Below are 26,470 nucleotides of genomic sequence, written 5' to 3' on the forward strand. Positions count from 1 at the left end.
ATAGTATATAGTTTAGAATAAGGATTCAAAAAACGAATTAAAAAAAAAAAAAAAAAACACCGCTTTGGCTTCTCAATATGTGTGTATATGCGTGAGTGTGTGTGTGTGGTTGTGTGACGTGCATGAGGCAATCAATTACGGCGAACCGTTTTGCCAAAAAAAGCGTGTTGCCTACTTTCCGGCGCCCGCGTGTTTGCCAACACAGCAGCACAATTAATTATGTACATTGGGGCCCCTTTTTCCTTTTTCCCACCATCACCCCGCCCACTTTCTCGCCCCTTTCCTTGCTGTTTGCCCAAGTCTGTGTTTGTCCACACAGAGGGAAAATAATTCGCCATATTATATTGTAATTGAGTCAGCCGTTTTAGCAACAAAACATATATTAAATTTATTTATGAAGATTTAATTGCGATGATTATTGCACATAAATAACTGCATACTTCTACAAGTGTTTCAGTTACCTAAAATTTATTGGCAGCATCTCTCGAAAAAAAAGAATTTTGGCAAGTCTACATGACTAATTTCCGAAAGGGATCTTTAAATTTAAGAGAAAGTAGTACAGATATTTTGAATTCTTTCCTTTCCTTTACTTTCTTAAAATATGTTATAAGAACTGTGAATATTTCAGACCGATTGGTATTCAATTTTCCCGCAGTGCACGACAAAATATCGCGGAGGATGAGAGTCATCCTTGAGCTTAGACGACAGCATATGCTCATGCATGCCTAATTACGATAAATCCTTGCCCTTGCCCGCTCTCACTTACAAACTTTCACCCCATCCTATGCACTTTCACTTTCGCTTTCCCTATCCCCCTCTCACTTTCCCTCTCGAGTCTCGAGAACAAGCGCGCCCAAATGAAGTAGGCAGAAACAAGAAGAACAACAGCAGCGCCACTTCACAAGGATCATTCGCGTGTGAGTGAGTGTGTGTTTGTTTGCCAGGACTCTTTGGTTGTGTGTGTGGAGGCGTTCATAATTATGGCCGTATTTAGAGAAATTGGTTATTAGGTGCTTAACGCCATTTGTCTGACTGGAAATAGTTTGTTTTCGGGGGCCCCCTGCTGTTGGACATATCTTTGTGGAGGTGTGCTTAGCCAGTTTCTTAATCAGGAACCATATATATTTAAACTTATACAGGAATATTTTTTTCTGAGTGGAAAACGTTTGGAAAAATGTAGCACAAATTCACAGAATGTAAATTTCACACTAATTCAAGTTGAACAATTTTAATCAATTATTATGTCGCTGAAAGCTTTAATGTCAACATGCATACACATATAGAAAGTAAACTTAAATTAAAGATAAATTAATCAATTGATAACGAGCTTCAACGCATAAAAGGGATTTCTGCGAAAAGGAATCCATCGGCAAAAAAGCCGAAATTCCTAGAAAATGGATTTCCCACAAATTAACGTTCCATAATTCAATTGAAATTTTAATACCCCAGGAATCCAAGCTTAAGAATCAATATGTGCTTTAACATGCTATTCGTATTTATTAGGTATATTCGTTTGACTTTCCTTTAAATTTATCAATTTAATACAGCTTATAGCAAGCAAAAGAGCTAAGCTTGGCAGCTATTTTCTCCAATTTTCTTTGTAAAACAAAATGGATTAGCTTACCTCAAAAGCCCTCGAACTCAGCCCATTTTCAGGGCCATAATCCCTGGTCGATTTCAATTAAACTTTGCTGTAGAATACCAATCAACTAGCAACTCTTGCGACTACCCTCTTAGTTAGTTGGACTTGGCTAATACTTGAAATTGTCTGCTAATTCGTTATTATTGCTACTTTACCACGTTGCCCCTGCGTTGACTGAATTGGCTGCCCTTTCTTGGGCAATTAGCACTAGGCGCAGGCTGGCAATGCCAAGTGTCCCGTGGTCGAGTGGCTTTCACTGGAGGTTCCGGATTCCCTGCACAAGCACGTGTCCATCAATAATGTCTCCTGGCTGCTGGCTCCTGGCTCGCGGCTCCACAGCCATGCCTTCCATCCGTCAATTGGCCATCCATCAGTTCTAATTAATCATGCTCGGGCCTAATGAGTTGCTCTCAAATATGCTGGGAATGAATGGATGCCACTATTTCGTACGCTCCGCTAATGGAAATGGGTCTTAACTCGTGCTATACAATTGTCGCCGTTCCGATAGCCTTGTTGCAGTGTTCACAATGCAATGTCCGCAATACGCAATTTCAATTTCACGAGAACCAGCAACAAATCCAGCGCTGATTCTTATGCACATGGAAAAAATACGAATCCGTAATTAATTCTTGGAAAGCAGTTTGGCAAATTAATTACTTCCAAATGAACATCGTTATTTAATAATTTTCGCTATATCAGCATCGAATAGTGACATAAGAAAAGTAGTATTTTATAATCATATATATTCTGTGCAATAGATGGAAAGATGCTATTGGAAACCTATATATCTTCTAAAATACATATGGTTACTATTTTAGTAACTTTTTTCTCAGCGTGTAATAGAGGATATAGCTGTGGCTATGGCGATGTCAGTGGGACTGACCTAGAGTCCGTCAACAACTTGAGCTGCCTTGGCGAACGTGTTGACATCGTTGTTTTGGCCCGCTCATAATTCGCATTTTTTTCGGCTTGTTTTTGTTTTGACTGCGGCGGCTGCGGCTGCGGGTTTTTTTAGCTCGCCATTTTTTCCGAAAATATATTAACGGCTAACCCGATTCATCAGCCTATTGACAAGATGTCATGTGGGACAAGCAAATGACCGAACAAAAGACCGAATGTCTGGCGAGGATGGCTAAATGCAGACCAATTATACTGCATGGTGATGACAGAGAGAAATTTTGGTATTTATAGAATAATAAGCGGAAAATAAGTAATATAAAAGAGAATATTAAAGAATACTTTAAAACAACATATTAACAACTGTTGATTGCTTATTATGTAAATAAGTGCTTAGAAACAGAACTACCTGAATTAAGATAATATAAATATTAATAATTCAATGACTAATCTTAAGCATATATATTTTTATTAACATGTTGAATACAACTAAATGCCTATCTATATTTAAGTCATTTGTCTTTCTGCTAACACTTTTAATTAGCCTGCTTTCTATAACTACATAAAACTCGAGTGATATTTGCTAAGACATCAATTTCCTTATTCTATATAAGTATCAATAGGCGCCTTTAATCTCTATAAATATTTAAGAAAATTCGAAAATGAATCATTCTGCCAGATAAATGCGTGGGCGTCGATCTTTTCCTCAGCTTTTCTTTCCGCTGGACTAAGGAAAAGTGAAAATCGCACTCTAATAACTGCGAAATAAGCCAGAACAATAATAGGTAAGAATACGTATTAAGCCATATATTGTCGCTCTTGGATTTTCTGCGCGACATTGTAAAAAGCGAGAGGAATTCTTACAGACAATTATGGTATATATATTATATTATCTATATATATGTATATAATTCTTGCACAGGTTCGTTGGGGTCGGGTGAAGCTGGGAAACAACAAAAGTGCTACGTGAAAGTGGGAAGAAGACGCAGAAATATTCTTGGCACTTTTGTCGTTGCCACAGGTTATATTTATAAAATTTCACCTCAAGAACGGCTGATCATCAAGCGTTCGAGAGTCGAGCAGAGAAAACATTCATTTTCATTTCTGGCACGCTCGCGAGTGGACGTGCGGACCGATACGCCGATAATAGCTATAGCCCTGTTCGATTCCCATCCACCTATATCCACATATATATATCTATCAAGTGTATATAGCGGGGTGCAAAGATCTGCCCACAGATCTTTCACCTGTCGCGCTGTGCGTGAGGGTGCGACATATCCTGTCCAAAAGCACCAGTAATCGCGACGCGAGTGTTGATTTGAGCCAAGGCGGTAACACATCGTATCTCAGTTTGAAAGTGAAGTCAGTGAAAGTCCTTGTGCCGCCAAGGCATGCGAATAAATTTGCAAGAGTTTCGCGAAGCATCAGGAAATAGAAGAAGCCCACGCAAGTGAGTCGAACGGGGTGGATACATCCTCATTTTAAACTCGTTTTTGGAAACGCATTCAAATGGAGCTGAGCTCGACGCGCATTCAATGGCTGCTGATTATGTAAAAAAAAAAAGGCGAGAAAACGGCGAAAGGCGTGAGAATCCCGGCGAGAGAAGGAGCTTGTGAAAATGTCACCTTCTCAACATCCCACCGTGTGCACACTCCCACATTTGTGAAAAGCTGTCAAAATTATTTTCATCTCCTTCGGCTTCGCGTTCAAAATTTATTAACACATTTTGACATAATCATGTATACAAATATATGTTGATGAGGATCTGTTATACGCTATATTACGCGCGCGTGTGTGTGTGTGCGCGTATCTCATCAGAAAGCATGGCAATAATTTGCCCACACACACACAGGCACGCACACAGAGACGCACATTGCTCATACGCCGTGTTGCTGCCTTATTTTTAGTTCGATTCAATCAGCGACATTTTCAGAGATTTTCTATTTCCATTTCTGCTGTTTGTGTTTGTCTTTTGCCCGCTGCTCGCTTATCATTGATTGCTTTGTTTGCTTTTGTTTCGGTTTTGCTTTTGCTTGTTCCTTCTCCCATTCTCGCCTTCCATTCGGAATGTTTGTGGTGCGATTTCTCGTATTTATTTTCATTTTCACACCTCTCACACAAAACAATTAATTTCTCGTTTCGAAATATAAAAATAAAAATAATACGGAAGATTAAGTGAGAGAGGCGTGTGCTGTTTGAATTTATGTGCAGCCTGAAAGTAGGCAACAGATTTTTTCCAGTTTTCCTTTTAGCCTTATTGCAAGCGCTCGCCTCTTTTCATCTCACTTCATCTGCCCCTCAACCCCTTCAATCCTCCGCTCTTTTCGAGTGTGCTTCAGCTGGGCGGAAGTTTAAGGTCGCTGGCAGCATTAAAGAAGTGCCATTGCAGCACGCTGGCAATAGATATCCACCTAAACTAGTTTTGATTCGAATTTACTGGCCAACTTTTGCAGCTTAAATTAACAACTGCTAGAAAGTAGCGCGCTGGCAACTTTAAAGTAAATGTATTGCTTATAATTTCTTAGTGTTGCCTTATTAGCTGTTTCCATTTATTTAAAATTACTTTAAAAACGAGGTACAGTTGTACACTTTTTGGTTGAAAATTTATTGTTTTAACAGACAAATAGCAGTCATTTTACCGAAATCAAATGTGGGAAAATAATCCAGATATTGTTTTCATTGTTTTCGAACAATTGAAGTTTTTAAGTCACTTGTTGCTTAAATTGTTGGTTCCTGAAATTTGTATTATGTTTAAACATTTCTATATGGCAAATATAATCGAATCATAAAATATACTTTGTCTGCAATGATACTAAAAACGAAATCATCATAAAATGTATGAATTGATGTATAATTTTTCATGCTTCATTTTAGTAGCGCAGTGCAGCTCAGAATTGTGCACATTAAGGAAAATTAATTATAAGGGAAATCGATGCAATTATGTGAACAATTTATTTCTATTAAATTTCCTTTACGCGTTCGATGCTCAAAAGACCGCCGCGGCGGTGTAATCATGTTATTATAGTTTCGGAAATTGGTTTTCCATTGTTTAATTATTTCCTTTGGTCGAACTCGGCCACGGCAAGTTAATTAATATGATCTACCTTCGCAGCCATATGCATGACCCCAGCTGATTATTCATTAACCTGGTCAAGAGTGTGTGGCCCACCGAGGAGCTTATCTGTCGCAGTGCACAATAAGCGAACCTTAAGCGCATTCCGAACTTCATTATCTTCGACTGTCAACCGCGCCCACTCGAATACCATTCAATTCTATCCAATCCCATCCAATCCCATGCCATCCAATGAATTCCAACTTTCAGCTTCCCACCTTCATCATTGTTTTGCGTGCTGCAGCCTTTGAGGTCGTATAATTAAGTTGGCATGATGCGGCTTATGCGCAGCGTGTTAATGGCCAGGTAAATGGCTACTCGACCCCTCCACTCCCAAATTCACCGAAATCGAGCTAACCAATAAATGGCGGCTGATTCGATTGGTGTCGCCAGGTTGTCTCTCCCATTTCGCTGTGTTTCCTGTTGAGCACTGGCCAACAGCCCAATCGATTACTCATCACATTTGGCACTGACCATTGCCATTGCCTCTAAATTTAATATATTTTCCTTTTAATTTCAGCCAGCAGAGTTAACAGCCAAAGGAACAGGCCCCTTTTAAGGGCGCCTCGGATACCCAAGTAAACAATAAGAAGAAAACACCACTTGGAAACGTAAGTTATCACCGCTGAAATTGGAACGTCACAATACTTTGTAGTTTCTCTAGTATTCCTTTGGGAGTGCAGCTAAAATATCAAAAAGTTTCGATTACATCTGCTCCGCCGCCTGCTCCGTTTATTTATAGCCCAAAAATACAGTGCAGTTTTCTTTTCTTGATTTGTTTTTTTCTTTTTGGCCTAGGAGTGCAGACTGCAGTCTGTGAATTCCGGGCTAGTGAGTTCTATTTTCGGCATATTCCCATAGGGAGATAGAAAGATATATACAGAGCTAGAGGAGCGAAGTTCTGACCTTGAGAAGCATGCACAGAAAAAAACTACGAAACTGGATATAGTTATTTTGGTAAAAGTAACAAATGCTTATGTAGGGAACTTAAATTGTAAAAATATTAATATTAAATAATGTTTCACATACATTTTCTATATATAATATCACACCGAATGCAATTTGTAGTTAATAGATACAGATAGATATTTTGAACATGCTTTATCCATTTGAGAAAAAGCATAATTGTAACTTTTTGGGACAACTTTTCGAATGGAATATGAAATTTTAGTTCGTATTGCAGCAAACTAATGGTTAACTGCTACTTAAGTTTAGGGAAAACTTCTGATGGAAGTAGAAACTTTTCACTTGGCACTGAGAAATGTTTTACTAGTTTGACGGAACAGCGAATTCGAGCGATGTTCGCTCCAATTTTCAATGAAATTTATTTTTAGGGCCCGTTACAGCGAGATACACAAAAGCACACAAATAGCCCAGCAATGAGATATAGATGGAAAATGCCGGCGTGCGTCCGAATGAGAAAATCAGCTCAGTTGATGACGTCAAGAGTGTGCGTGCATGTATTCGTACTAAATGGAGGAAAATCTTTTCGGTTAATCCAATAAGTAGCCGATGTCCAGGTTCGAGGCGAGAAATGGGAACTCCATTTGGAAGTAACATGCATTGCGAAGTACTCATTTGTATCTTTGTATCTCATTAATGGTGCTGCAGCCACACTGTAGATAAAGATACATACGCACGATGCCAAGAATATATTTTTGCGTTTGTGTCTGACGATCGCGCATTTTGTTTTGTTTCGCTCTCTGGCAATATATAGACGGTATATATCTGCAGATACGAAATCGGGAGAGAATGCCGCGGATTGTATATATATATTTAAAATATTGTAGACTGTTGCTCAGCTCGTGTGCTTGGCAATTTTCACTTGCCATCAGTCGCTTTTTACATTTCCAATCGAATTCTACTAGGCGTGTTGCCCAGCAAAAACTAAAAAAAATATATAAGAAAAAAAACTAAACGACACCGTACCGAATTAGATATATTGAAAGTAAAGTAAGGCGAACGGAAATCGATTGTACTCATTAAATGAAATTGCCCGAAAACGAGTTGAAAAGGACTGAGTTTTAAGGATTCTCGCATTACCAAAACCAATTGCATTTTATGATTGCCTTCGAGTGCCGCTTTGACAGCAACAGCAAGGATTGCCAAATAGATTCCCATTTCAATTGGTAAGTTGCTGAGGTTTCTATGTATTTAAATTTTTTTTTGTTGGTGATTTCTGCTCAGTTTTGGCTGACCCAAATTTCATCGAATTCATTTCAATTTTGTTGTGTTGATTTCAATTTTCAGTGCTTTGCGTTGATGATTTTCTGTCACCAACTGTCAGCAGCGCGAAAAGTTTGACCCATTTTAGTTTTTTTACATTTGGCAAAAAACTTTCCCAGGGTCAAGTGATTCGTTTCCGTTTCCCGTTCGCCATTTACTGTTTCCTGCCGCATAACTCGACTTAATTTTAACCCCCGCCAAGGTTAATGATTTTCTTGTGCTCTTTTTTCTGTAAACAAAACATTGAACAACTGTCGCAGTCAATTTGGCGTTTGAATGAAAGCAAAGAGCCGTGGGGAAATTCAAAGGAAACCAGAAAACACAGATTTCAGCTTCAAGAGCATTTAACATTTTCACGGATAATTGGTTTGGTATTTCTGAAACTCACTCACACAGCCCGCGAATGCATTCACCACTATATATATACATAAATATGTATGCGTATATGTATGGATGTATGTATTAACGGACCCAGCTGAATGACCTCTCCACCCTTTAAATGAAAATGTAAAACGGGGTGGCTGGATTTTGGTAGTTATGCCGCCTTCTGGTGGCTTTCATTATGCTGGCGAGCAGCTTTCGCTATTCATTTTAATCCTTTCAGCAGCGATTCACAAATGCAATGGCCAAATTAGTTTCGCCACACACACACACTGCACTTCGCTCGAAACCAGAAAAAGGACCTCCACTTTCTAAAAGGACCACCCGTTTTGCCTTTATTTACCACGCACAATTTGCGAGAACGACAGAATTTCTATTCAATTTGATTTTAAGCGCATTTTCCAGTTAATTGCACTTTGTTCGCATATGTCGGTAAGCTCGTACATATATCCACTTTTTGCGATAGCTTCATTGTGAACTTTTGGCCGCATTAAATGGATGCTTTAAATATCCGAAACCAAACCGAGCCAAACACGACAATAATGGCAAACAGACGCACGACAATTAGCGGTGGGCATCATGGACATCACGGTACCGATTCCATCCGCTACATCCTCATCCGCCCACACTCCCAGTTTATTTATGAGCAGGAAGTGCGCATTGGTGAGCGTTTTTGTGCGCGACACACGCGGCGTATACGCGATGCATATTGCCAGCAACGGCGAAATCGTATTTATATTTATACTATACTTCATATACGCGGCGGCTGCCTGCTTTTCTTCCCTCTTAATACGAAATGTGTGTCATTTTTATTATTAAAATCTCAACTGCGGCCAGCAATGCTCCCTTTTCCAAATGTGAGAAAGATATTGCAGAGTGCTGAAAAAATGTTGCAAGTAGCTTATGAAATTGTGCAATGGAAGCTGATTTAAATATATGATTTATTGCCACACACAAATTTACTCGGAATATGTGCAGTTTGCTTGTGGTCGATTACTTGATGAATTATATGTCAATCAGATGGACTATTAAACATGAGTTTCATAAGTGTGCTGATGATAGTTTGTCTTCAACATATCCTTACTTAAAATCAACTAATTTCATCCGAACTATTTTAAAGATTCAAGTCTCTTTGGAATACAAATAACCATACATTTTTTTATTTAGAATAAAAAGTCATATTTATTCAACTATATAAAACGAGCAGGGAATTCGAATTTGCCAAAGAAATGAATATTCATCTGCTGATTTATATAGTTCGCATTTTTATTTTCACGTCATGGATATAGTAAACATCATAAAAGTGAAACGTTTAATGCAAATATTTGTTGGCAGTTGAAGAGTGAATCATGGTGCGCGTTTAGCATTGTGAATCAGAAATGTTAAAAGGGGTTAATAAATGCAATTACCTACTTATACGGACCATTCGCCAAATTCCTAAAGTCATTTAAACGTAAATACTTCTCATTATTTGGTGAACATGTTGACTGACATTCAAAGGAAGTCAAAAGTCATGTGCAGCGAAATTAGGGATACACAACGTATAGAGAATTTTCATCTGCGAGCGTCGCTTTCCTCGCTTTTCATTTGCTGATGAGGGCGAAACATGGGAGGGTTGGCAAACATCTGATACTGTTGAGCATCTCGGTTTCGTCTAAATAAACTTGTCAGATCCGCTTTTAATGAAGCAGCCATAAGCAGATTTGTGGCTTAGTGTATTTACCCGGGCCAAATGAAGCCGGCTCGCGACTTACGACAACGAAATGGTCAATTTATTGTATGACATTTGGGTTCTGGCTTTCAGTCAGTCCTGTGCCGTTGCGTGTTCATTCAAATGCAAGAATTTCGTGGCAATCGGATTCCTCCTGCTTTTCTCGATTTTTGCGTTTCTCTTTTTTTTTTTGCGACGAGGCTTACCGCCTGACAGACGGTCTGTCGTCTTATGATGAGATTAGGAAGGGCAGGGAGTCCTGAATTTATAATGATATGAATATCAAATTGACAGCGCTTTTTGCGGTATAATCGAATCAGGTCTAATGACTGTTTTGCATTTGTTTACCCCACCCCCGTCTTTTTCTCATTTTCATGTCAGTGAGCCATGGAGCAATTCGAGCAGCTGCTGACGTGCTGCGTCTGCCTGGACCGGTACAGGATTCCCAAGTTGCTGCCATGCCAGCACTCCTTCTGCATGGAGCCCTGCATGGAGGGGCTGGTGGACTACGTGCGACGCCAGGTAAGGCGATCATCATTAATCATCCCACTGTGCGAATGCATTGTGTGTGAGCGGCAATTTAAGTTATTGCCGCCGACGTCACACATCGCTGATGTACACTGAGAAAAATTGGCAAAGCAGTGCAATATGCTTGAGTTAAAGCTTAGGGAATCTTGTCACAAATAAATACTTTAAAAGGTTAAAGTTTAGTTTGACTTTTAGCAATATTAGATTCTTATAGCTCTTAAATTTTCTTCTGTGTAACTGCTTAAGCTAAACTCTCGCATGGGAAATGAGGGAAAATACGATGGGTGGAAAAACAAAGAGGCGCCCAACAAGACGCCCCCGAAAATGTTGTATTTATCTTGCTGCTTGCGGCGCATTTGCGTAGATATCTTGTTGAAAAATTATATAGAAAGGCGTGGATATATGTAGGCTCGAATGAACCCACAAGTGTACGAAAGTGTGTATCTGTGTGCCGCGCTACTTATAGAGCGCCTCAGTCTGCGTGTATTTATAAATTTTGTTTTGGCTTTTGGCCAGCGCCACGCAAATAATTGGAAAGCATTTTCATTGTGTTGGCCAAACTCAAGAAAAATGCTATCCAAAAATAATATTAATAAGGGGGGGAAATCACTGCCTGCAATACCTGTCATGCGAATGAAAAAGCCATAACTGAAATGGATCTTTATGGCAAAACGGCGATGACAGGATATGAAGAGCGCACTCAAGATGCCTTCACATGCAACTAACGAAATGTGAAAGGTTTTTAAAGTTGCGAACAATTATTGTAGATATAAGAGAACAATGGCCTTTGATAGTTGGCTTAGGGTTATGCAATTTAAATCCAAAGAAGCTTACTGCCAAAAGCCTGGTGCTCAACCTTGTTTCAATTACCTTAAAAGGGATTTAGCATTGAATTAGCGCCTTGGGCCAATTATATCCTCTTGACTAATAACACCACTTCTGCGAATCGTTTAGGTGAAATGCCCCGAATGTCGTGCCGAACACCGGATACCCTACAATGGCGTCCAGGCCTTCCCAACGAATGTCACCCTACAACGGTTCCTCGAGCTGCACATCGAAATCACCGGAGAGCTGCCCGATCCCACATCAGGTAAATATGTTAGCCCTTTTTATTGTGTAAATGCCAAAAACAATGCAAATTTAATTCTCCCTTTGGTAATAAATAATAAATATTGGCTTGGAAATTCCGACCGGCATACAGATTAGTTTGCAAACGAAAAAAGTTGAGTGCACAAAGGCAAAAGGCAAACAAAAATGTTATTAATAAAAAGTATTGCCTTGTAGTCATTGTTGTAACTTTAATTAAATTCCACTAAATACGACGAGCGGAAAATTTGCAAAAAATGCCGATGGAAATCAAGGACGAAAAACTATCATTTGCCATTATGTTTGGCTTTCCAATTAAAAAGTCAGGCGCTCCTGCCATCTGATAGCAATTAAAACTAAGCAAAACCAAATTGATTTCGTTTGAGCAATTTGCATTTGGCCAAAACCAATTGGTGGAACAACCTCCTCTTAGGCGTGACTACGCAATTCCATCTGACAAAACTTGATGGTGGTGGGTAAATATGCAAATGGCTTGCAACTTTTGAGCTGCAATCAGGATCAAGTGTGAGTTAATAAGGCAGACAAAGTTCTTAGCTTAACTATTGCACAAAAAGAAAATTAGGTGTAATACTATAGATTGCATTAAATCAAAAAATATCTCAATGTTGGTAAACTGAGGCATTCAAGTCTATGCCTTTGAGGGTATACTAGATACAACTGATTAATAATGTCCTTTAAGTTCGTTAGCATATTTAAAAAATATTTACTGTGCATCCGAATCTTTTCTTTTTTGTACTCTTGCTGCACAAATTTCCTAAGCTATGCAAATGTGTGAAACAAAGGAATCCTTTTCATGTTATGGATATAGCAAGGACAACGAGCACTCGTACAACTTTCATGTGGAATTTGCAAATTCACTTTTCCATATGATTACATGAGAAAATACTGAAGACAACTATTGGCACAAGGCACTCCGACACTCCTGCTCCCCTTTGCCACCATCTCCCGCTGGTTTATTGTCAACCAGGAGGAAAAAGCTGGGAAAACTACTGAGGGGTGTTCATCAGGCATTGCCAATGCCAGCAATTGATGCAGAAAAGTTTACTTTTTCAAGCTGTGACTGCTGCAGCAGGAGGACATCTACATCTTCATCGCCATGTTTGCATTGCAGCTCCATTGCTGAGGCTCGTTATTTGCATTGCCCCATTGAAGGCATCCTGTAGTCGACGAGCCACAGGATCCCTTGCCAAGGGATGTGACCCCCACCAAACGGAAGGCTCAGCGAAAAATCTTCAAAATACCCGAGCTTCCTACGATTTTCGAAATTTCTGATGAATAACATAACTTAAATGAAAAAGTGCAAAATATCAAGCCATATTATTTGCTAAAACGCTTGCATGTGACATTTAAGTGTAAAAATCATAGTTTTGAAACATTCAAACTTATTTCTTGCAATACAAAGATATTTTAAGCCTCAGTTTTAAGTCTCAGTGCAGAGATATGCACTCGAGTATAGCTGCATAACTGGCGCTTAGGTGCAGTTGATTTCGTGCTCTTGAAATCGCATTAGTGAATGCAACAGACATCCGCCTCGACATTTCCTCACACCCTCCAATCCGCTTGGCATCCCTGACATGTGGCAAGATTGTTGCCAAGAGTGCAAATTGATGAGCTGCTGCTGCCGCCGGCATACTTGGCATTTTATTGTCCAACCCAAGTGGGCGGAAAGTCATTTGTGTTGCCCCTTTTGGGAGTGTGTTTTTTGGCAGCCAGGTGTGATAAGTAATTGTGTTTACCCCGTTCGCCTCTTGCAGGTCAAATTATGGAGCGTTGCGGCGTTTGCTCGGAAAAAGCCTATCTGTCCCATTGCGCACACTGCGAGAAAAAGATTTGCGAGGACTGCAAAAGCGCCCACATGGACATTCTGCGACGAGAGATCACGCGATTCAACTCACAGGTGAGCAGCCATTTATCAAAATTACTTAAAATGGCTTTAACTTGTCACCATTGTTTGCTATTTTACTTAATGATCCACATCCCATATCTCTCCATAGATCCGGCGCAGTTTGCACCGACTTCAGGATTCTCTGGCCATCATCGAGAAAAACACCATGAGTCTGCAGACGAACGCCATCAGTGTGACGGAGGAGATCGATGAGATCTACCAAAGGATCACCAAGGCGATCAAGGATCGATCTGACCAGCTAAAGGGGGAGATCGATCGCTACTTGGCCGTGGAGCTGCGCAATCTGACCACGCTGAAGGAGAATCTCGATCTGGAAATCACGAACATCACCAGCAACTGCGACACGGTGGACAAGTACATGAACGAGACCGTGGAGTGGGACGATTGTGAGCTGATGGACACCAAGGAGATCTTCCTGAAGACGGTGGAGTTCCTGCGTCACTTCGAGTACGAGAACAACGACTACAGTCGACGAGTGAGGTTCCTGGTCTCCATAGATCCCAACCAGCTAGTAATGAACCTGGCCACCTTCGGTGACCTAAACATAGCACCTCATTCGACGCCAAGTGGCGGTTCGGTTAGCAGTTCCCATCTGGCGCCGCCCAGTGCTCTTCAGCCGGGCTTGATGCGATCCAAGAGCGACCACCGCCTGGCCACCCAGTTTCGCCAGCAGGAGGAGCGCAGTGGCTACAACGATGAGCCCGTGCTGGGCGGTCGCAAGTTCGGTGAACGCCCGCAACGCAGTGCTACCCAGGCGAACAATGATCGCTATGGTCGCAGTGGTGGCGACTACGATTATGAGAACGACTACGACAACGACGGTTCTTCGGGCAGGGCGGGCAAATCCTCCCGCTTCCGCTCGCGTTTCGTGAGATCCCACCAGAACGACGACTCCGACAGCGAGCAGCAGCAACAGCAGCGGCAGCAGGAGCTCAAGGAACGCAAGGATCGCGTCCTGGACAGCGAGGATGTGTCCCGCGGCCAGTTGAGCGGCATCATCCGATTGAGCGACTGCTCGCGCGTTGTCCAGCGCTTGGCCGATATTGGCAAGGAGAAGAAGGAGAAGAAATCCGATGCCGCTGCCGCAGCTCAGGCGGCCGTTCAGGCCGCCATTCAGGCCCAAAAAGCGGCCATGCAACGGCAGCAGCAAAAGAATCAGCAGACCGCCGCCGACGAGGAGGAGCTGGCGCGCCAGAAACGCAAGAATGCCGGCTCATCATCGACAGGTGGAGCAGCTACATCGACGTCCAGTGGTGGTGGCGAAACCGCCAGCGATCAGCGTGTGGCGGCTCTGAAGAATCGAGGAGGAGAAGAAAGCGATGGCAGCTCCAACCAGGCGGCGTCCCCAGTGCGTAATAGTGCGACATCCACGACGCGAGCAGAGGTAAGTGTGAATGAGGCAAATACAGAAGAAGAAAGCGTGGCCAGTGAAAGCAGTGACAGCGAAGAAGAGGAGGAGGAGGAAGAAGAAGAAGAAGAGGTGGAGGAGGAGGAGGAGGAAGAACAAGTAGAGGAATCTGTAGAAGGGACTCCTAGGGAATTGCTTAACCTACCAGAGGAAGCTCTGCAGCCGACCTCTTCTGAAGTTACAGAGGAGGAAGAATCCTCTTCCGAATACGAAGAAGTAACAGCCACTGAAAGTGAAGAAGAGCAGGAGAAAATTGAAGGAAGGGTAATCGAGATAGAGAGTCAAGATCTCCCAGTGATCAATGTACTTCCACCCGAGAATGAAATTGCGCACAAAGTGGAAGAAAGCCCAGTAGACGACATTAGCAATCAGGAGCTTGTGGAAGAAACAGATAAATCTACCGAAGAAATTCCAGAAGAAGACGAAGAGGAAGAGGAAGAGTACACAGAAGAGGAGATTGAGGTCACGGATGAAGAGGAAGAGGAGGATTGAATTGAGTTACAGTTACAGATAACACAATAGTAATACATACAAAAGTTTTTGAATACTTCTTTTTTTTGAATACTTCTTATCAGAAAATATATATATATAGGAAGTGTACACCTTAAGAAAAGGAATTCACTTTCGTGTAGATAGCTATCAATTTACATATTACTGAGTAGACTATATAGTAGGGATCGCTGTCACTGTAGCCTAGCTCAGTATTTTACCCTTTTGTTGTGCCAACTCCCGCCGAAAGAACTTAAAACGATAATTGCGTATACGCCATGTGTGCTTCGTTCTTTATTTGTGCTCCATCGTTCACACTTCCCCTCCGCTCCGTAAGTGTTATCCTTGTTTTTTTTTTGACGATCCTGTCGAAGGAGCAACCTAACTAAACTGTTTATCGTTACTTTTACTGTTAATATTACCTAACCAAAAACATTTCCTCTGAACTTGTCCCATTATGTTTGGTTCTTATTTATTTTGATTTACGCAACTGGTTTTCTGTTCTTGTTATTTTATGTGTACGTTAAGCTTAAGTCTTTATTTATTTATTATGATTGTTTATTATTTTTTCCTTTCCGTTTACTTACGTTTATTGTCTTGTGAGCGCCTTTCACCTAATGCTGTTTTGGGTCTGAACCTTTTGCATCTACTAAGTAATTTGAATGCAATGCAAGGTAAAGTTTCGACCCAAAGCTCGGACATCAGAATTGTACAATATTGTATACAAATATATGGATATATAAATTTTTTATTTATGTAGCTTAACATCCTTTACCTTATCGTTAGTTAGAGACTGCACAAAATTTTAAAGCAAATAAAGCAAACAGAAATTACAAAATTCCTTTGATGTAACATTTATTTTCTTTCGAATCTTTCTTTTTTCTCCCCCTTTCTCTCTATATCTATCTATCTAACTATGTCTATATCTACATATCTCTGCGAATCTCTCTTGCAAGTAGAGAACCGATGTGGTAGTGATGTTAATTTGCTTAAATGTTACTAAATTTCTTTGGCAAATGGTGTCGAGCTGAATAAATCGCAGACCATGGTCAACAAGATATACATCTCTTGGTTATTTCCCAATTTATTTGCTCCCGCTCTCATTATAAAGGAAACTTTTTCAACCATTTCTTTATATTTTCGTTGCCGTTTTGTTGGTTTACAATTTCTGATGTCCGCTGTAAATATCTCTGTTGTGTATGTATTTCTTTACCCGCCTCCTATATCCCCACCCACCGTTTTTTCGCCTGTCATGCATTCACACATTGTTGCCACGCCCCCTTCCCCAGTCAGCCGCCCACCGAAAATGGCAGACAGAGCCGGGTTCAATGGCGAATATTTCACCATCATGCGAGTGTCAGCGATGCGGCTGCTTCCGTCAGTTTAACAATGTTTCCAGCTGCCAGAGTGTGCGTGTGTATCTGTGTGAATGAATATACCACATACATGTACATATTTACATCCAGTTGTGCTTTAGTGGAATATGCACGCCTGCTGCATATTTGTCTTGTTTTTGGCATTTACTGAATGGGAATAGGAAAAGGTTGTCTGATCAATTAGGAGCACATCAAAGGAAGTGGATGAAATATCAAACGTAATGAAAAGGCTCGTATGCCGGGCACTTTGTGTTTCTACGATTTTTAAATTTTCGATGCTTCCCAGTTAAAGCTTTTACAGATTTTTCCAAGGAAAATATAGAGAAATAATAACCAAACTTGGGTCAACTTCAAATTAAACCACTTTAGTAAAATCATTTACGTAAACATTGCTTGCTAGTCACTCTATAAATATGTATAAATCGACCTAGAGCTAACACTTAGTATTTTCAACGTAAATTATAGTTCTTGTACTAATTAATTGAACTAGCTTACCAATTCTTAACTATTTTTGTTATTATACACCAACATTTTCCCATAGAGAAATGCCAGTTGCGAATCAGTTGCTCTCCCAAATTTCACTAGACACCCGCCCATCAGCAATCCACATCTCAGCATCGTCATTTCTATTTCTCTATCTCTAAATCTCTCTATTTCGCATCTGCATCGCATTCGTTACTCGTTTCGTCGCTTGCCAAAACCGAAATCGAACTAACTCAGACCGCGAGCGCCACAGACTCTGATGCAACTCCCACTCCTACAATCCAACAGTCGAAGCCGCCCGTTTCCGCCCAGGTGGCAGCGGTCAAGAAGACCCAAAGATCCGGTAGCAGTGACAGCAGTGCCTCCACCGAGAGCTCAGCAAGTTCGGCGGCTGTGGCAGCCACATCCACATCCGCAACTGCGGCGGCACCTGCAACATCCAGCAGCAATTCGACAAGCCAAAATGCCAAGGCGCCCAGCTCATCCAGGTATTCCACTGCCAGGGATACTACGGCAGTGCCGGAAAAGAAGCCCTTTGTGAGTCGCTTCCTGCCACAGCATAGCACCGCCAGTACCACCAATGGCTCGGCGGAGAAGAAGAAGGCAGAGTCCAGTTCCAGCAGCGAGGAGGAGACCAGTTCGGAGTCCGAATCCGAATCGGAACCGGAGACCAAGGCGAAAAGCAGTGCCACCAGCAGCAGCACCAATACCAAGTCCACGCCCAGCAGCGCGGCCAGTTCAACCACGGCAGCCAGTAGTTCCACCACTGGTGGATCCTACCGGGATCGCCTGGAGGCCCGGCGAGCATCCCGCGATGACAGCTCATCGACGGCAGCGGGCCGCAGTAGTTATGCCACGCCCTCGAGCAGCGGCTATGGGAGTGGCAGCGGCACCACCGGCGGACGCACACGAGCGGTACCAGCGCCACATCACACAAGTGAGAGCGAAGATCGCTACGGAAGCGGCACCGGAAGCAGGTATTTCCACCCAACATCCCAGTATAAAAATTCTAACGTTTTTTCGTGATTTCGTAGTTTCTATAACCGACTAATTTGCATGTTTAAAGAGGTTCAAATAATATGAAAAACACATATGATTATCCGCACAGAGGATAAAAACTTTCACTGGTTTCATGGTACTTTCTATTTTTTGTGAAAGTATGCCAGACACTTAATTGTTATTCGTTTATACATACTTTCTTGAATTTTCTTTTCGTCCGCATAAAGTACTTTACATAGCAAAAAGTGTGTTTTTAAAACTTATGAATTTTTTCTTCTCTGTGTAATAGTTTAGTAACTGCCGCTCTTTAACGAAAAGATAGAGATACATATCTGATGGGCATGGAAAATAAATTGTGTGTCAAATATTGCAGCTCGGTAATTTATTGCCTCGTTGTTTGCCGCACTAATTGAATTACCTGCAAAAAACACGGCCTGCTATTAATTTACAATTTGAACTAGGTAATCAGTTGCATACACGACTGCAGAGCGGCTTTAATCGATACGCCTACTGGATAATTGTGTTTGGTTTGGTTGCGGATTGGTTACCCCATGAGTTCCATGCGTTTAAATGAGTGCTTCTAAGACTTTCTTTTGTATCCCATTGTATCTCACTGCTGCAGCTTTGCACAACTGCTCCGTGCTGGCATTAACATGGCATTGGCCACTTTGTTGCTCATACGCCTCGTGTGGCGTCTAATTGTCAAGTTCATAACCTTCACATAGCAAAACGACACACTCGCACACACAGAAACAGATACACCCAAGCACAACATGCAATTCCCGGATAGGTAAACACACACAGTACACACCGTTCTATCACTCTCTTTCTCTTTGTGTTCTCTATACAATGATCTTTGCAGTGCACTGCCCTTTAGCATACCGTACATAAGCAGACCCAGCCGGGCTCGCTACCGAAAGCGACTTGCCGATGTCTAGCCCGATATGTATACTCTATACAATATATGAGAAACTCAGGCCAAAGCGACTCGAATTCAATGCAATTCATAGTTCAATTGTTTGTTAACCCATAACGATGAATGCGTTTTGAAATATGCCCTAAAGTACCAATCCCCCGCCTAACCCATGCCCACTAAGCCAACTCATGTTGAACGAGTGCTTACCCTATTGATTATACATTTGAATGTTAGCTGAAAATAAAATTGAACAAGTTCGCCAACTTGAGTACTCGGAGTCACCTTCAATGGGCAAATAGATTCGTGAGGATGGTGCCTTTCAGAAAGCGCCACTCAAAGGGCTGGAAATTAACTTTACTTCTCGCTTTCCCGTCCGCCCGTCCATCCGTCCGGTTTTCTGTTTTTCCGCCTTTATGTCTCTCTGTCAATACCCTTTTCAAAGGGATCAATTCCGAACGGTTCAGGCCCGATGCGATGCGAGTCCTTTGTGCCTGGGCGACAAAAACTTCTTTAATTTTATTTTTGCACGACAACAAACACCGTACCAGAACCCTTTTTCTTCTGCAACAAATCTAGCGTAATGTAATTACAACAGTCCTTCGTCCCTCCGCCAATTTCGCACCCTATCCCACTGCCACTCCCACATCCACCTAATCACTCTCACTCGCTCTTACTACCCTGGAACAATGCGATAAATTGCTATTTGCCATCCGTCCGAGTAGCAGCATATATACATATATATACATTTTCCAGGAGTCCATCAGTCAGTCTGCCGTATTTACTCTAGGTGTTTGTTCAGTGAGAATGAAGCTGGATTTATGCTTACACCAAAAAGCAAAGGTTTTCAGCCACATAAAAATACTGTTTTAATTGGGCAACTTAGAGCTGGAATTTCTAAAAACTAAAATTCCTCAAAAGAACCAATCAAAATCAATATCAATTGCACCGCAAATCCAATTAAAAAGGTTTATTGTGAACGTATATAAATATTATAATATGCGGCAATACGACATAAAATTATTTGTTCAATGTGAATTAGTATTTCAATGATTTTTTTCAGCCACTTACTACAGACTTATATTCTATAAAAAGTATAGCCTCTCATCGGATTTTATGCAAAGTAATAAACTGATTTCATATAACAATATCAAGCAGAGAAAAACGTTTATACGAGCTTTAACTACCCAGCATGTGTTTAGTGTTTTTATGATAAGTACACGCAGTAAAATAAATCCAATATTAAATATTAGGCAGGAGGTATCGGATGAACGTCGAATTCGAGTACATAACTTCCAATTGTTTAAGCTATTTTTTATCGTTGGCAATTAAACAGTGTAAACAGGGAGTCAGTGGCAAATTTCAGCCATTTTTTTGAGTAAAGCAAGCTGCAGCAAAAAGTGTTGCCTACTTTTTTGGGCTGCCTGACGATACTGCCTGTTGCTTTTGCTGTATTCGCCCCATTTTGCGTTGCGTTGCCTTTCTGCACTCGTACTCACCTAGATTTAAGCATTTAATTTATGTTCTTTATCCGTGCAACGGTACTCGTTGATATTTTTGTAGTAGTTGTTGCTTTTTGTGTTTCTTAACCCACCCAACCACCACCCAGCAACATAAAAACACTCACTGACACACAGGCAAGGACGACTTTTGGCGCCATAATTTCACGTACTTAACCGAACTTTTCCCAACTACTTTGTTTAACTTTCGATAATGCGAAATGTGTATTTAATTATAAACTTTGTGCTCGGGTTTTGCGATATTTAATAGAATTTAATGGCCAATAAATGCGACCTACACACACAACTATAGACACGGACCTAACCTAGTTAAAAGTTAGTTGATTAAGCGGGATTAGTCTTAATTGAAAAATGAGAAAAGAGACACACAGCAACAGCTACGGCAAAGGCAAAAACACATATCTACTAAGTTAAAAGACTGTTGAAAATTAAGTATACAACACCAAAAGACGTAGATCAAACCAAACCAAACCAAAACCAAAAACCAAAAACCGAACCGAATCAACATTTTTGCAGCTACACAAGCCGCTTTCTAAACAAGAGCAAGAGCAGCGCCATTGTAACGCAACCCTCGCTATCCACGCCCACCGCCTCCTTCGATGAGGATGCCACCGGAACCGGCGACGACTCGGACAGTCGCTATGGAACGGGCCGCTCCAGATACTTGGCCATGAAGGAGCGACGCACCCGACTGGCGCGCAGCCGCTCGTCCCATCAGTTTGGCAACGATGACGAGGATCTGGATGAGCCGGTGTCCCCCACCACGGTCTCGCCGTCCGCTTACCTGGCATCAAGGTGCGCGTGAGACACCAGATCTTTCAGCTAAACACCTGACCAATCCCCCCAAGCTATTTGGGCTCAGTACTCATGCTAGCAAGCCGTATACCCAAACAAAAATGATCCCACAAAACAAGTGCTTGTTTTCAGGATCCATCTAGTTTTGGCTGCAGTTTGTTTGCCTGAGTACGGAACCTTAAAGTGTACATAGGTTATTTATCGGCTGTACAAATAGATATTTATATTCCTGCCGATAGTATTTTATCGTGCGTTGTGCGCTTTCATTGTGCGTGTGTGCTGTCCCCCGGTTTATATTTGTATTTTTTCTACCACTTAAATTGAAAATTACTTTTACATTTGATTTTATCGTTTTTATATTTTTAAGTTGAGTTTCTGTGCGTGCCACGTCCGAAGTTCGCCACGTTTTGTTCTCGTTCATGTTGCACTCTAGACTAATTCAACTTTTTAGATTTACTTTTTGGTTATTTTTATTTTCTGTATTTTTTTGGTTTCTATTAGTCATTTACCTGTGGTTAAGAAAACAAAATTCTGCGCGTTTTTAAATTAACCGAAATTAACCGGAAATCAATCAAGAAGTTTCCCATTCTCTGAATCTCTCTGTACATACGCAGCACTAGTAATCATGCACCAGTCTCATGCAGATCAGTTAGCTGAGAAAGGAGTTGCTCATTAACAATTTGAAATTTAATTATTTAAATATGAAAAACATATTATTGCCACAAATTGCGAAAGAAGAAATATGGTAGCTATATAATAATAAATTAAAGAAACATTAAATTATAAAAGCAACGTAAAGACCAAACTGTAATGCTTGGGCAGCTCCTTCTCTCGGTTGAAAGCGCCTCATCCAATTCAAAATCAGTCAGAGCACTCAGCACCACTCCATCTCACCCCATTCCCTGAGGGCTCGTTCCCCGTAACCATGTGCTTAATATCCAAAATGCTCTTGCAGGTACAGTGGCTATGGCAGTAGCGATCTGTCCCGCAGCCGCTCCTCCCACGCCCTGAAATCGCGCGACAACTCCCCGATCACGGATCGCGGAGCGGGATCGTCGCGGTCAAGCGGACTGGGTGGCAGTTCGACGACGGACAGCAAGGACGGTGAGGCGCTGAGCTCCTGGGCGCGGTACCTGAAGAACAAGTACGGCAACAAGAGCAGCAAGGACTCGGGCGGAAGTAGCGGCAGCGCACGCGACACGCACGCGGGCAGCTCGACGTCATCTTCGGCGGCGGCGTCGTCCTCGCATGCGCACGGCTACGGAAGCGGTACGAGCGGCTCCAGCGGACGGAGCACCGCCAGCGATGTGTCGCGGCGGCTGAGCCTGGGATTGCCCCTGCGTCAGGCCAACGAGCTGGCCTCCTCCGACGATGACGGGTCAAAAAACGGGCTAGGCTCCCCTACGTCCCCTACGGTAGCAGCAGCAGTGGCAGCAGCCGGTATAACCGGAGCGGCAGGTACTATCCCTAAACAGGTGTACCTGCGCAAGCGCCAGCAGCTGTTCCAGCTAGGGGGCCGGGGGAGCGAGCCCGGATCCTTCACATGGCCACGCGGCCTGGCTGTCGGCCCCGACAATAGCATCGTGGTCGCCGACTCCAGCAACCACCGCGTCCAGGTCTTCGACTCCAATGGCATCTTCGTCAAGGAGTTTGGCGAGTACGGCAACGGCGAGGGCGAGTTCGACTGCCTCGCCGGAGTGGCCGTCAACCGCATTGGCCAGTACATCATTGCCGATAGGTAAGTTAAGGGGTAGCATATGACGTAGATAGGTTTAATGGGCGGAAAAATTCTAAAGTTCAACATTCTATATAGATCATATTCATAAAATAGCTTTAGCGAAGTCCTGGCTATGGCTTGGCTACTTTGTCAGTGATACTTAATCTCCGAGTGGGTGAGCATCTGCTGGTGGTCAGTCTGTGTTTTAATTAAGCCGAAACAAAGGCGAATGATTAATTCCCGGCTTCCCTAGCTCCTCCTCTAATTGGCAGGGCTAAGCCCATAATAGCCGCGTTAATGAGAAACATGTGCCGGTTCAGTTGGGCGGAGTGCGAGCTTTTGGCGCTCCTGCACATGTTATCTGCAACCTTTTTACGAGTGCTCCTGGTATCCACGCGCTTCCAGCCCCCACACCCCAGATCCGATCACCCAGCCTCCGGCAGCCACTGTCATTGTTTGACGCAAAATCTCGTTAAGCACCCAGAGCCGGGGTATCCTCATTGTGCGAGTCAACTTTGATTTTGCACGTTAAGCGGCTTAGACCTAAGCCCAACACCCATCAGCCCACCCCGAACAGCATCCACCACCGTAACCCACGGCTGAAAACCAAAAATCCACGTCCACCACCTTGGAATTCCAAGGCGTCGCATTTTGGCTGGCGACCCGCGAATCTTTTTTGGGGACCCGTAATGAGATCTCTCTTTTGGCACAGGTTCACAATTAACGTGGGGAATTCACCGATTTAATGGCCCTATAAATTGGCCAGTTAGGTTGAACATGAATGAAAAGAAGGTACACGTATTGGTGGAATTTGGAGAGTGAACCAATAAGAAAATGTATTATAGTTTATAAATGGTTTCAAAACGTGTTGACCTGTGTTATAGCATTAATGAGGCACTATATATTTCAAGAAAATAAGTAAGTTTCTTCTCTTCTTACTTTTCGCTTGCAGATACAATCATCGCATACAAGTGCTCGATCCGCAAGGACGATTCCTGCGCGCCTTCGGTTCGCAGGGCACCGCAGATGGCAAATTCAATTATCCTTGGGGCGTAACAACCGATGCACTCGGCTTCATTTACGTGTGCGATAAGGAGAACCACAGAGTGCAGGTGAGGAGGAAACGGAGGATGCACCCATTTGGGCCGGGCCCCCATCCTTTTGGCAGCCATTTTCAGTTCCCCTAGCCATCTTTGGTCTCGATTTGCATGCAAATATTTATATATGCAGTGCGGCAGGTGGAAAGTTTTGGGCGGCGGAGAGGCTCGAGCCTTGCCCAATTTGTCACACTCGAGCTGCACCATCCAGCAGCAATTTTCATGGGCTTAACTAGCATATATACATATACATATATAAGAGAGTATATTTCAGTTTTTGTGTACTTTGACTGCATGGTCCATCCTTTCGAGTGCTCCTGCCCATTTCAATTTGCAAACTTATAACGAATATTCGCATTCGTCAGGTTTTCCAATCCGATGGTTCCTTCGTTGGCAAATTCGGTTCCTGCGGCCGTGGCGAGGGACAACTTGAGCATCCGCATTATATAGCCGTATCGAACACGAATCGTGTGATTGTTTCCGATTCGAATAACCACAGGATTCAGGTGAGCCAATAGCACCCGGTTGCCTCTGGTTACCTCAGGTTGCCACCGGTCCCTTGGGCTTTTCATGCCTGTCTGGCCATGTGAACAATTTTAATTAAAATATGCTCACCATCGAGATTCATTCGCAATTTATTTGAACTTCCTGCACCTTCCGTGCCTGTCACCTCTTTCCGTATCCGTATCCGCAGATTTTCGACGTAAACGGCAAGGTCCTCTCCACGGTGGGCGGCGAGGGTTCCGACGATGGCCAGTTCAAGTTTCCACGGTAAGCAAATCGAATCATCCTTTTTAATTGACAAAGTATTGAGGTCACACTTCTGTTTTACTTTGCTCCACAGCGGTGTGGCCGTGGACGATCAGGGCTACATATTCGTGGCCGATTCTGGCAATAACCGCATTCAGATCTTCAATCCGGATGGCAGTTTCCTGAAGACCTTCGGTTCCTGGGGCTCCGGCGACTCGGAGTTCAAAGGACTCGAGGGCGTGGCCATCATGTCGAATGGCAATATCTTGGTCTGCGATCGCGAGAATCACCGCGTCCAAGTCTTCTGATCAGAATCCACGAAAATACCTATACAAGGAAAACCATTGCATTATCTCATCATTAATCGACCATTTTTATTTTGTCTTTAATTAATATTGGTTACGAAGTGCCAAAGCAATTAATTTCCCTCTTTCTACGCCTAGAAATTGTGTCAATTAGCAATGGAGGAAAAGCAGCTAAAAAAAAATCAAAAAACTTTTATGTTAAACTAGAGGAAAAAAGAAAACTTTGAATAAAAAAGCGAAAACTCGACAGAGTTTGAGTGAATGAAATTTTCGTTTCCGTTTGGGTATATACGTACATTTTGAATGGGGGGCCCAACTGTTTATTGCTGCATTCAAGTATTCCCTAATTGAGATTTATCTGCGTGCAGCCCAACAATTTCCAAATCTGCCATACGCCCCCTGGTTTTCCTGCCCCCGGGGCACTTTATTAAATTAAGATGTTCTGTGCTAGCAAATTGCAAACTTTTTTCGGAGCTTTTCGCATAAACTATTTGCCTCCAACTGCCAGCTGCGTGTGGCGTGTATAACAACAACAACAACAACGGCAAACCTCAGTGGCAACCGAATTGGTAGCAGCAACTGTGGCAGCTACAGTTACAGGATTTATATGTTGCCGCATAAATTTGTTTGCCGGCAAATGTTGCGCATACGCCACGTATGTAGTACAAATACTCCAACGCAAATGTGTTAGATAAAAAAGAGACGGGGAAGGCAAAAAGTCATCTAAAAACCAATCAGGCAGTTTAAATACTCTTCAAATTTTATCTCACAATTAAGAATGTAGCCATGTTACAGCTGAAATCCAAATAAAACAACTAATTAAAAACTTCTAAATAATTTAATTATTCCTTGTCTGTTTCAATTAATATAAAATGGGCTTTAATCTTAATAGCATCATAATTTGTATAGTTTTTAATATATTTAATTAGTAATTGATTCCCGTTCAATCTCCAATTAATCGCTGGTGAAATATACCCATTTCTTAAAGTGCTCTCATATCCATCTTCTGTTTCCATCGTTTTCACACTTTCCTCTTACAAATGACGCAAAATGTTGCCAGGATAAGTGAGTTTTATGTGATTAAAATGCATGTGAGTGCGAGTGGTTG

At 42.2% G+C, this 26,470-nt stretch overlaps 1 protein-coding gene across 9 annotated transcripts; it reads left to right on the forward strand.

Moving 5' to 3' along the window:
* Window positions 1-3,637: 3,637 nt before the first annotated feature.
* Window positions 3,638-25,544, forward strand: LOC116800338 (RING finger protein nhl-1). Of its 9 annotated transcripts, none has more exons than XM_032714501.1 (13): window positions 3,639-3,989; window positions 6,172-6,262; window positions 10,351-10,491; window positions 11,452-11,587; window positions 13,359-13,501; window positions 13,599-15,380; window positions 17,555-18,243; window positions 21,215-21,493; window positions 22,449-23,231; window positions 24,163-24,322; window positions 24,673-24,813; window positions 25,002-25,078; window positions 25,152-25,544. In XM_032714501.1, exons 3-13 carry the CDS (start codon window positions 10,357-10,359, stop codon window positions 25,363-25,365), a joined length of 4,539 nt encoding a protein of 1,512 aa, XP_032570392.1. In that variant the 5' UTR covers window positions 3,639-3,989; window positions 6,172-6,262; window positions 10,351-10,356; the 3' UTR covers window positions 25,366-25,544. The 9 variants fall into 9 exon arrangements, with proteins under 9 accessions (XP_032570390.1, XP_032570392.1, XP_032570391.1 ...); XM_032714493.1 differs by having other exon boundaries at window positions 3,641-3,989; window positions 13,599-14,894; window positions 17,504-18,243; XM_032714495.1 differs by having other exon boundaries at window positions 3,641-3,989; window positions 13,599-14,894.
* The last annotated feature ends 926 nt before the right edge of the window (window positions 25,545-26,470 follow it).

The sequence above is a fragment of the Drosophila sechellia genome, chromosome 2R (assembly GCF_004382195.2).
Source record: "Drosophila sechellia strain sech25 chromosome 2R, ASM438219v1, whole genome shotgun sequence".
NCBI lineage: Eukaryota > Metazoa > Arthropoda > Insecta > Diptera > Drosophilidae > Drosophila > Drosophila sechellia.

Excerpts from the sequence above, each read along its gene's own strand:
- LOC116800338 (XM_032714501.1), top strand. The coding sequence starts at position 10,357 with ATGGAGCAATTCGAGCAGCTGCTGACGTGCTGCGTCTGCCTGGACCGG. Across the intron at positions 13,502-13,598 it reads TCACGCGATTCAACTCACAG|ATCCGGCGCAGTTTGCACCG; the intron begins GTGAGCAGCCAT and ends ATCTCTCCATAG. Across the intron at positions 24,323-24,672 it reads AGGAGAACCACAGAGTGCAG|GTTTTCCAATCCGATGGTTC; the intron begins GTGAGGAGGAAA and ends CGCATTCGTCAG.